At 37.4% G+C, this 12,470-nt stretch overlaps 1 protein-coding gene across 1 annotated transcript in view; it reads left to right on the top strand.

Annotated features, from left to right (window-relative positions):
- Positions 1–12,470, top strand: part of syngap1b (synaptic Ras GTPase activating protein 1b) — a 184,827-nt gene that overhangs the window by 145,259 nt on the left and 27,098 nt on the right. The window contains 7 exon segments of the mRNA XM_077214697.1: positions 4,943–5,182; positions 5,938–6,273; positions 6,974–7,118; positions 7,211–7,355; positions 9,224–9,460; positions 10,306–10,507; positions 10,618–10,823. Of these exon segments, the coding sequence (XP_077070812.1) occupies positions 4,943–5,182; positions 5,938–6,273; positions 6,974–7,118; positions 7,211–7,355; positions 9,224–9,460; positions 10,306–10,507; positions 10,618–10,823 (1,511 nt within the window).

Here is a 12,470-nt window from a genome sequence, read left to right as displayed (position 1 = left end):
GGAATACCATTTTGTTTGTTTTTTTACGTTTACCATAGTTTCTTTTACATAGTCACAGATGGAGTCACAGTCTGTTCACTGACCGTCAAAACGGAACATCTCTAATCAGAATTGTTATGTAACTTACTTCTGGGATTTGGGTTGCACAGTTTTTACCAGTCCACCTTTACAAGGTACAATGTGCTTTGGGTGAATGTGTGAAATCATCACCATGTGTTCAAAAATGCCTTGAAAGATATTAAAGTTTTATGACACTTAGTAGCAAGTAAAGTAGATATCCATGATCAGAACTCCCACTTTATTATGTAATAATTTTAATGTACAGTATCTCACAAAAGTTATTACACCCCTCACATTTCAGCAAACATTTTAGTATATCTTCTCAAGGGACAATACTATAGAAATTAAACTTGGATAGATTTTAGAGAAGTCAATGTGCTGCGTGTATAGCAGTATATATTTACTGTCCTCAATAACTCAACATACAGCCATTATTGTCAAAATTGCTGGTAACAAAAGTGAGTACACCCTAAGTGAACATATCAACACTGTGTCCAAAGTGTCAATATTTTGTGTGAGCACCATTGTTATCTAGCACTGCCTAAATCCTCCTAGGCATGGAATTCACCAGAACTGCACAGGTTGTTGCTGGGACCCTCTTCCACTCATCCACAATGACATGACGGAGCTGATGTATGTTAGACACATGGTGCTTCTCCACCTTCCGCTTGAGGATCACCACAGGTGCTCAATAGGGTTCAGGTCTGGGGACATACTTGGCCACTCCATCACCTTCAGCTTCCTCAGCAAGGCAGTTGTCATCTTGGTGGTGTATTTGGGGTTGTTATCATGCCGTCCGGCCCAGTTTCTGAAGAGAGGGCATCATGTTCTGCTTCAGAATGTCACAGTACATGTTGGAATGTTGTACATGTACAACAGTACATGTTGTTTTCCTCAATGAAGCTCAGCTCCCCAGTACCAGCAGCACTCATGCAGCCCCAGACCATGATGCTACCACCACCATGCTTGACTGTATGCAAGACACAATTTTCTTGGTACTCCTTACCAGGGTGTCGCCACACATGATGGACACCATCTGAGCCAAACAAGTTAATCTTAGTCTCATCAGGCCACAGGACATGGTTCCAGTAATTCATGCTCTTGGACAGGTTGTTTTCAGCAAACTGTTTGCGGGCTTTCTTGTGAGCCAGGTTCAAAAGAGGCTTCCTTCTGGGACGACGGCCATGCAAATCAACTTGTTGGAGTGTGCGGTGTATGGTCTGAGCACTGACAAGCTGACCTTCCACTTCTGCAACCTCTAAAGCAATGCTGGCAGGACTCATGCGTCTGTTTTTTGAAGCCAGCTTCTGCACCTGACGCCGGCACGAGGACTCAACTTCTTTGATTGACCCTTGCGAGGCCTGTTCCAAGTGGAACCAGTCTTGGAAACCTCTGTATGACCCTGACCACTGTACTGTAACTCAGTTTCAGGGTGTTACCAACCTTCTTATAGCCTAGGCCATCTTTGTGGAGAGCAACAATTCTAATTCTCATATCCATAGAGAGTTCTTTGCCATGAGGTGCCATGTTGAACATCTAATGGTCAGAATGAGATAATTTTACTCAAAGCACAAATTTTAACTGCTCTAATACAAGATATACACATTTGTATGGTTCTGTCAAGCAGACAAAAACATGAAAATGATGAATAGGACTGTAGCAATGTTCAGGGAAGAAGGAGGCGGGAACCGGCGAACAATCAAAATATACTTTATTTAAAATAAAATAAACAAACCAAAATACCGCCAGCAGCCCCTCGCGGACGACTGCTGGCTAAAATAAACTACAAATACAAAAACCAAACACAACTAAAATACAGGCCTGTTCCTCTCTCAATCATCAACGTCGTCGCTCCTCCTTTATGCTTCAGTTCCTCCGTGAGAGACGCGCCGTTCTCTCGCGTCCCTCGGCCGTCCTGTTCGCCACAAGGACATATGGCTTTGCATGGTCAAACGACGTACAGCAATTATCACTTAGGGTGTACTCACTTTTGTTTCCAGCCATTTTGACAATAATGGCTGTATGTTGAGTTTTTTTCAGAGGACAGTAAATATATACTGTTATACAAGCAGCACATTGACTACTCTAAAATATATCCAAATTTTATTTCTATAGTATTGCACATTGAGAAGATATACTAAAATGTTTGCTGAAATGTGAGGGGTGTACTAACTTTCATGAGATACTGTATATAATAATAATAATAATAATAATAAATATAACTGCAAGCAGCAATTATCGTAATTATAGCAATTATTATAGCAATTAATTTTTAATTAGATTAACTGCAGCAAGCAGCAATTAAAGACATTTTAAGATGATTTAAGGCAAGATAGCTGAATAATCATATATATATACAGTCACTAATAATATGATTTAATGGTTTTTCACTTCTGACCAATAAGTGGCGCAGCTACAAAATTGATGTGGTGTTGTCAGAGTGAGGTGACAATGACACATACAAAGTTTGGTGTCAATATGTCAAGGCATTGCAGAGATAAAGCCTGAATAGTAATTTTGGCATTGTACCTTAACTTTGCTGCTGTGGTATACAAAAATGGTTTCGTCTATCGACACGAAATCCATAACTTTTAGTCGGCACAGTCTGGAGATGATACGATTCGATTTTGGTGAAAATCGGACTAACGTGTTCATAAAGTATAGCATTTTACATCACAATACTGTATTGAAGTCAATGCCAATTTCTTGTTTTGTTCTATTATAGCGTCAACAAGAGGCACAATCCCATAAAAAAATAATACAATTATTTACAAAAATCCCATAATTAATTTTATTTTATGTGTCCCCAGATTGAGCCCATATAGTGTGTGTCAAATTTGAAAAAAAAAAAAATTTTTGGAGTTATAACCTTTTATGTTTAAACACATAAGAAATGACCACGCCTGACTTTGTTTGCATTTTTTTGCCACCTACCATTAATATTTTGACATTTTGGCTACTGCTTTAAGTCAACGACCTATGTTTCCAAACTTCTGACGGTGGTTTCGTCTCGAACGGTCTAACGGTTTCGAAGATATTGGCAAATCCTTTTTAAGCGTGTTTGGTATCGTTGGATTCGGCAAGGATTCAGGAATCTAAGGAGATGACTCCCGTAAAAATAAGTCAACCACATTCAGAGTTATAAGTGTAGCAATGTTCAGGGAAGAAGGAGGCGGGAACCGGCGAACACTCAAAATAAACTTTATTTAAAATAAAACAAACAAACAAAAATTAGCAATCGCACCACCGGCCTCGCCGCTGTTCTCTCTCGTCCCTCGGCCGTCCTGTTCGCCACAATAAGCATTTGAAAAATTAATTTTACGACTAGGTGGCGCTGGTTCTAAACTTCTCAGACTCCTTCAGGGCATCGTACTGATGACCCATACCGAGTTTCATAACGATACGTTCATACATTCAAATTACACATTATAGCATTTTGGTACAAAATTCAAAATGGTCAAAAATAGTCGATATGGAACAATTGGATATCAGTCGACTCTGCATGACGCCCTGAATCTAACGAGATCTCTTTTATGATTTTTGGACAATCTGTTCAGAAATTATAATCAAAAATAGCCATTGTATGTATCTCCGGACCAGTAGGTGGCGCTGCGCCGATATGCAGCATGTAGCATCAGGTCATGCTTGTGATGACATGTACCAAGTTTGGTCTAAATATGATAAAGCATTGCGGAGATACAGCCTTACGTCTGTTTTTGAAAGCGCTACGTTAAATTAGTTTGCACAGTATTTGAGAACGGTTTGACGAATCGACATGAATTCCATAACTTTTTGTCGACATGGTCTGAAACAGATTTGGTTCGATTTTCGTGAGAATTCAAAATGGCGGACAGATATTCATGACAGACAATGACATCATAGGGTGCAATTTAGTTTCTAGGCCGTACGGTTCAAAAGTTATTAGCATAAACATGAGTGAAACTTTGGACAGTTGGTGGTGCTAGAGGGATTGAGTTAGAGACTCCAAATTTGGTATGGTGGCAGGATATACTATCCTCTATGTGTATGCCAAATTTCATAACTTTCCCTCAAGCGGTTCTCTGGGCTGCCATAGACTCCCAGAGTGGAAGAAGAAGGAACAAGAATAATAAGAAGGCCAATGATTTCAATAGGTGCTTTTGCACCTTCGGTGCTTGGCCCCTAATTATAATAAGAATAAAATTAATATTTGAAATTTATTATTTCAGGATGTGCTGAAATTCAGATCACACATTTTGTCCACTGTATTTTTGGTACACTGAACTGATATTATTTTGATGTATTTCCGCATAATCAATTTGTCTAATGTCATGGATTACAGATTTACCCGCGTATGAACAGCATGTAAAAACAGAATGAACTGTGATTGGTTGCTTTTCGTCAGTTTGGCTATGTAAAACTATATTTGAAAAACCTTGGAATACCATGGTACTGTATATGAATATGGTAATCATTCAGTAACATGGTATAAATATATATAGCATAGTATTACCAGCTGAGAGACCATCACTGTAGCATATTAGCGTCACTGTATTTTTTAATAAAAGGGCTGGAGCTTTTGAAATCTGTTTTTAAGGGTATATTACTATAAATGCCAGTAGAAAACTAATGTTCCAGGGCCATTTTGATGAGTCTGAATGACTCATCTTTCTCTGAAACATCATTGTCTATGACCACTCCAGCACTTTAGACATGCAGTAGGTGTTAGACTAACAGTAATTCAAATCATTATCCTTTCTAAAGCACTGCCACCCTCAAACTTGCAATCTCTCCTGTCTGTCCGCTTGCTTGACAGCACATTTAAAGTTCTGCAAAACCTCTCACCACCACATCACCTATAGTTTATTTATGATGCAAATATGATTCTGTTTCCCACACTCAGGACAACAGTCGACGCGTTGACAATGTTCTGAAGCTGTGGATAATCGAGGCCCGTGAACTCCCACCCAAAAAGCGCTATTATTGTGAACTGTGTTTGGATGACATGCTTTACGCCCGCACCACCAGCAAACCCCGAACCGATACTGTGTTCTGGGGTGAGCACTTTGAGTTCAACAACCTGCCAGCTGTCCGCAGCCTCCGCCTTCATCTTTACAAAGAGACGGATAAAAAAAGACGCAAGGTAAAAGACCACCTCATGCTCTTTTGCTAGACACTCAACTCCAAATGAAGACTTAAAGACTTGAGTTCTTTTTGTTCATACATTAGATGTCTAGCACACTAGCATACAAATATTTTGATTAGTGACATCAAATATATGAAAGATATTCCGAGTTTTTATTTTAGCTGCTTGGTAGCAAGCCAACTAGATATCCACAGATTTTTCAAATAGTATGATAAAAAATAATATAATAAAATGTACATTTATATTTACAAATGAAGTATTATTTAAAAATGAATACATTATAATAATACAAATGTAAACAATATAAATATATATATATATATATATATATTATCATTAAATATATAGAGAATATTTTCACAGCATGTATATATTTAAATACATATATACATATTTATATTATTAATAATATGTATTATTTATAAATTATGTAATCCAATTATATTGAATCCAGTAGACTCTACAAAACAAATTTCCAGATATATGCATTTACAATAAGCAAATAGCAAGCAGCAAATAATGCTTCATGGTAACTGGCTATTTAAAAAAAGATCCTGGAATTACAAAACTTTATAAAAAAAAATACAAAACTGCACTTGACAAGTAATTCTAAGGTTTCTTACATTGCCGCTATTTTTTTTTTTTTTGTAGCTTAATGATGCTAGCCTTTCATTAGCTAAGAAGGGGTGCATCCTGCTATTTTAAGGTGACTGATCATCATAATTTTTTGTCTATTTCCTTCATCGTAACAGGAAAAGAGCACATACCTGGGCTTAGTCAGCATCCCCATTTCCAGCATCACTGGTCGTCAGTTTGTGGAGCAATGGTACCCCGTCATTCAGCCTAGTGTCCTGGCCAAGGGTGGCGGTGTGGGAGGGGGCAAAATCATCAATGCCTCCCTGCGGCTCAAGTCACGCTTTCAGACCATGAGCATCCTGCCGATGGAGCTGTATAAAGAGTTCGCAGAGTATGTCACCAACAACTACAGAACGCTGTGCGCGGTACTGGAGCCACTGCTGAGCGTCAAGAGCAAAGAGGAAGTGGCCTGTGCTCTGGTGCACATCCTGCAGAGCACAGGGAAGGCCAAGGTAGGACTTTTTCAATAATATATGTTTGTAAGTATGTTCAAAATCTTGGTTAGCTGCCTACCTAGACAGGATTTTAAAGCATTGTATACATGCTCCTGACGAAAAGCTCGTCTAGGTAAGATTTTAAGTTACCATAGAAACCATAGACTTTTGAAAAATTTTCAGATACCAATCAAATGCTTTCAGCTCCATTTGACTAGTTTTACCATGTTTAAATCCAGCACCTGATCATATTTAATTCAATACTGAAAATTATTGAAAAAATTGTTTCAGCTAGTTAAAAATGAAATATTTTGCCTATATGTGTATCTTGTGTAATTTATACATTTTTGGAAATGTTACATTAAATTGGCAACATCCTAACAAAATATATAGCTTTAATTTATGTAGTTTCTTTTATTTTAGTTTTAGTCATTTTGGTACTTAAACTTAAATAGGTTTTAACTTCAGTTAATTGCCAAGGCAACATTTCTAATTTGAAGTAAAACCTTTTCATATTTTCATTCATTTTATTTTAGCTTTATTTAAATTACCGAAAACAGTTTTTACTAGCTTTAGTTATCAATAGCAACACTGGCACACAGAGTTGCTGCCTATCTAGGGCACTCCAAATCAGTCACTTATTTGGTTTTATCTTGATTTTTTATATGCAAGCAATTGTAAAGTGATTACAGATGTATTTTCTTTTGCTCTGCACAAGGATTTTCTTTCAGACATGGCAATGTGTGAGGTGGACCGATTTATCGACCGAGAGCACCTTATCTTCAGAGAGAACACCCTGGCCACCAAAGCCATAGAAGAGTACCTCAAACTCATTGGACATAAGTACCTCAAAGACGTTTTAGGTGAGAGTTCCTCAAATTTTGAGATTGCTTTGAGAGTTGTTGTTGTTTCTGTTGCTGTACGCTCACACATTAAGGGTTTCATTTGAATTTAGGTGATTTTATCCGAGCGCTGTATGAGTCAGAAGAGAACTGTGAAGTCGACCCAATGAGAACTCCACCTTCTGTCCTGCCCGAACATCAAGCCAACCTCCGGATGTGCTGTGAGCTTGCACTCTGTAAAATCGTCAACTCTCATTGGTTAGTTACAAAGCTGACATAGGACAGTCCTCTTATGGGCCGTTCACACAGTCTTGAGCTGTTTTAAATGGACATGCCATCTTAAAGGGTTAGTTCACCCTAAAATGAAAATCAAGTCATCATTTACTCACCCTGGTGTTGTTCTAATGCAGTATGCCATTCCTTATTTTTCAGACCACAAAAGGAGAATTTTTTAAAACATATTCTGCTTGCTATATATTTATAAAACATATTCTGTCCATATAATAGCAGTGAATAGCAGGGATGAGCCTGGTCAGTACCTGGATGGGAGACCTCCTGGGAAAACTAGGTATCTGCTGGAAGAGGTGTTAGTGAGGCCAGCAGCAGGTGCTCACCCTGAGGTCTGTGTGGGTCCTAACGCCCCAGTATAATGATGGGGACACTATACTGTAACAAGCAACGTCATTCGGATGAGACTTTAAACCGAGCTCCTGACTCTCTGTAGTCATAAAAAATCCCAGGATGTCCTTCAAAAAAGAGTGGGAGTGCCCGGCATCCTGGCCAAATTTGCCCATTGGCTTCTGTCCATCATAATGGCCTCCTAATCATACCCATCTCAAAAACAAAAATATGTGAAGAAGCACTTGTGATCCATATACAGCTCCCAGATCCAGCTCACTAAAAACGCTTAACGTGAAAAAACACTTAGTGTGGGTTGCACTAATAAGGATTAAATTAAGCGAAGTTGAACGCTTATCAAGGATTTGTTGATTTGGGTTTTATTTTAAATCGAGTTGTGTTGCACCACTTAATTTTAAACGTGGAAGAACAAATCAGGGATTACAATTCTAACCTGTGATTAAAACCTTCATCTACGATAAAAAAATTCTCCGCCATAATGGATTCGCCAATTTAACAGCAACAATGTTAATATTCAATTTTCTCTTTTATTGACCACCAGAAACTCTCACTCTGACAATTGCTCTTGCCCATAAAAGAAATAAACTTGTAAAATGTCAACTGTGTTTAAAAACTGCTACGTAGAAAAAACGTTAGAATTAAAGGGGTGAACTGCGGTGCTAATAGAGCCTGTGAAAGCCGGCGAACACACAGAAGACCAACAGCCAAGGTCAAGATTTTCGTTGTTTTTTTACCAAACCCTATTTTATACACCCAGAACACTTCTGTGATCCATTTGCTTTAAAAAAAAAAAAAAAATAATACCTTGATGCTGGTAGATATTCACCGCCATTATATGGACGAGCAGGCCCTTTTTTTTTAAATTACTCCTTTCGTGGTCCAAAAAAGAAACAAGGGCATTTGGCATTAGAACAACACCAGGGTGAGTAATTTTTTTGGGTGAACTGTCCCTTTGAAAAACAGCAAGATGCACTGCAGCAATCAAATACATCACTATAGCACGTTTACATAGAGGAAAAAAATACTAATAATAAAAAAACAGCTGGGCCAGATTCAAGAACACATACTGTGTGAACGGCCCCTTACTGCTTTTTTCTATGGAAAGTGAAATTCTTCTTATGCACAGTGACAGTACATTTTTAAAATGGGTATATTTTTGGTTAAAATTTATTATATTTAATAATGTCCACCACACCACAGGACAGTAAAATGAAACATTTAACACATTTTATTTTACAACTGTGACTCTTTAAAACAGTTTAAGTGGCAAAACAACTTTTTAATGATAGTTATAATAGCAGGTCTTCATAAAAATCTTTCTTAAGATTGCCTGGTGAAATTGTATGATGATGCACATTATCCTTAATCATGAATTTCCAGTCTTATATATTTTAATATTTTAATATATTTTAAAGAATGCACAGTGAAAACATTTAGCAAACCAACTGCTTTAATCATACTGGAATTATATTGTTTGTTTTTCCCAGTGCGTTTCCAAGAGAACTGAAAGAGGTCTTTGCGTCCTGGCGTGTTCGATGCGCTGAGAGAGGAAGAGAGGACATTGCAGATCGACTGATCAGTGGTTCCCTCTTCCTGCGCTTCCTGTGTCCAGCCGTCATGTCGCCATCCTTATTCAATCTTACACAGGAATACCCCGATGAACAGACCTCACGCACACTCACCCTCATAGCCAAAGTTGTGCAGAACCTTGCAAACTTCTCAAAGTCAGTACACACTCTTTTAACTTTATTACCATGTCATCATTTTTGCTGAGTACTGTAACTTGCATTCATGCTGGTCTTTTCAGCAGGGAAACCATTCTGATTGGAGATGGACCATTTTGGTTATCAACCGATATTTCATTTAATTTTTTACATCGGAGCTTTAATTGTGTCATTCTGATATGGGATGCTATTAGTTAGATATAATGAGACCCTATTAGTTATCTACTGGCATTATTGTATTTTATTATTTTATCCACACTGGATATTTGTGCATTCTCATTTGATCTATTCCAATACTTAATATATTGAGACCATATTGGTTATCATAATTTTTTTTAATTATTTTATTTTATTTATTTTTGTACCCATAGTTGATATTTAGTTGTGCATTCTCATTTTCCCAATTTTTAAATTTAGATTATCTTTGTGCCATCTAAAACTCACTTGAAATTAATCTTTAAAATGACTAATACTTCAATAACACCGTATAATGTAATATTTAGCAAATATTAAAAATGAACATCCATTTTTCACACTGTACTTTTTAATGTTATGATGCTTAAAATCACCTTTGCAGCATTTAAAATAATTGATCAGGGGCAGTCATTATAACTTTGGGTTAAGGATGGGGATCCTTTTAGTGCTCCAGTATTATGGGTTACATTATGACGTTAGGGCTGTCAGCCCAGATCATTAGCCATTAAGCTATATCAAAGCTATTAACATCAGTGCAGCTGTTACTGATGATGATGATGAACATTATCATCTTTATCATTGACGCAACATTCTATGCTCCTACTAGCCATTTCAGCCTGTGTGCTGACCAGTTCTTCACTGTATTACAGGTTTGGCAATAAGGAGGAGTACATGTGCTATATGAATGAGTTTTTAGAGATGGAGTGGGGCTCAATGCAGCAATTCCTCTACGAGATCTCCAATCTCGATACCGTGAGCAACGCAGTTGCTTTTGAGGGCTACATCGACTTGGGAAGGGAGCTCTCGATCCTGCACAGTCTTCTGTGGGAAGTCATGGCACAACTAAGCAAGGTAGATGATGTTTGAGAATCTAGATGGAGATAATTGTGATTGTCTACTTGCGTTTGTGATTGGTCATCAGGTTGGTCTCCTGTTTTTTGTCTGTTTATATTGTGCCAAAGGATGCTATCATCAAACTCGGACCATTGCCCCGCCTTCTAAATGACATCAGCATGGCCCTCCGTAACCCGCACCTCCAGAGACAGCCCAGTCACCAGACAGACAGACAGCCTCCAGAGAGACAGACAGACAGGCTGCTCTCCAGGCCCAGCTTCAACAGGGCCATCTCATCTGAGTTCCAGAACCTCATGATGAGAGACCTCAACAGGTAGCGTCTGGGGTCTTTATATGCACACGTTATTTGTGTCACATCACAGCACTTTGGAGAAGAGAGTATTTTCCAAAACCTAGTTAGTCTGTCTAATATTTTTAGGCATCTATGCCAGGGGTTTACAAACTGGAGAGGAGATGCAAAAACATTTACAGGATTTAATTTCTTTACTGTTTCATTCATGCTTTCTGTTTTTAAGCGTTTTTATTACATTTTACATATACTTTTTAATAGTTTTTGTTTTGTTTTAGTACAATAATTATATGAAAGACAATTATTTAACTTAGGAAACAACATGTTGTCTATAATATCACACTTGCATTGTATTTTATATAAAATATTTTTCAAACAATACAAAAAAACATTTAAAATAAAATGTATAGATATGATAAAATATTATATATATAAAAAGGGGTCCCTCAAAAGAGGATCACCATATTTGGGGGGGATGCAAAGCCACCTACAAGTAAATACATATTTATGTATGTATTGTATTTTAGTTTACTTATTTTTTTTTTTTAGTTTACTTTTTTAGTTTTCATTTTCTCTATCTTTGCATTTGGATTTTCTTTGCCGTCATCTAAAAAATATTTTTTTTTTTCATACTTCTGCTTCTGTCAAAGCAGAGTTATTATTGTTAACTTTAACTACATTTTATTTATTTAAATAAACATAAACATTAATAAATAAACATTAACTGAAATAAAATAAAATATAAAAACTTACAATTATTTTATTTCAGCTAGTTGCCAACATTTCTCATTTTTATTTAGTTTAACTTGAAGTACTAAAATAACTAGAACTAATTAATAAAAAAGAAATATAAACTATATAGACTATAGAAAATACTAAAGCTTCAACTAAAACGAAAGTAAAAACAGAAAATATACAAATAAAATTTACTTCAAAATATTAACAAAAACTATAATAGTATATAAATGATAATAAAATAATACAGTATCAAAGTTTATTTTATTCATTAATAAAATAAATAATCAACTACAAATCAAATATCACATCAAGGTTTTGGAACTGAGCTTGGTAACACTTTATTGTTTCTACTGACTATAACAAATGTTTTAACTACTTGTAAACTTATTCTACTAACCCGAACCCTAACCTACAGTAACGTCTCAGGTTACGTATGTAACCCTGGTTCCCTGAGAGGGAACGAGACGCTGCGTTGAGACGCGGTGGGAACGATCTGCGTGATTGCGTCGTGAAGCACGTGTATAATCAGTCCAATGGAAGAGCGAGACGTCATAGGCGGTGACGTCATAGACCAGGAAGCTATAAAGCACACCAGAAAACAGACCGCGACAGCTTCTGAAAAAGCCTGAAGCAAGTCGATCAGGGTATGCAGGAAGTATGGCAGGAGAACGCAGCGTCTCGTTCCCTCTCAGGGAACCAGGGTTACATACGTAACCTGAGACGTTCCCTTTCAAGGGAACTCGAGCTGCGTTGAGACGCGGTGGGAACCCCATACCCACTACGCCATAAGACAAATGCCCGTTCTGTGTGAAGTCCTTGCGCACACTAGAAGCAAGCAACCTAGCCCCGGGAGTGGAGAGGTGTAGGTCATAAAATCTGACAAATGTATGAGGTGAGGACCAGCCTGCCGCATTACAAATATCCTGAAGGGAA

This window comes from Siphateles boraxobius, unplaced genomic scaffold, assembly GCF_051911475.1.
Source record: "Siphateles boraxobius isolate OS27281-9 unplaced genomic scaffold, OSU_SipBor_1 68, whole genome shotgun sequence".
NCBI lineage: Eukaryota > Metazoa > Chordata > Actinopteri > Cypriniformes > Leuciscidae > Siphateles > Siphateles boraxobius.
This window is presented reverse-complemented; position numbering and strand designations above follow the sequence as displayed.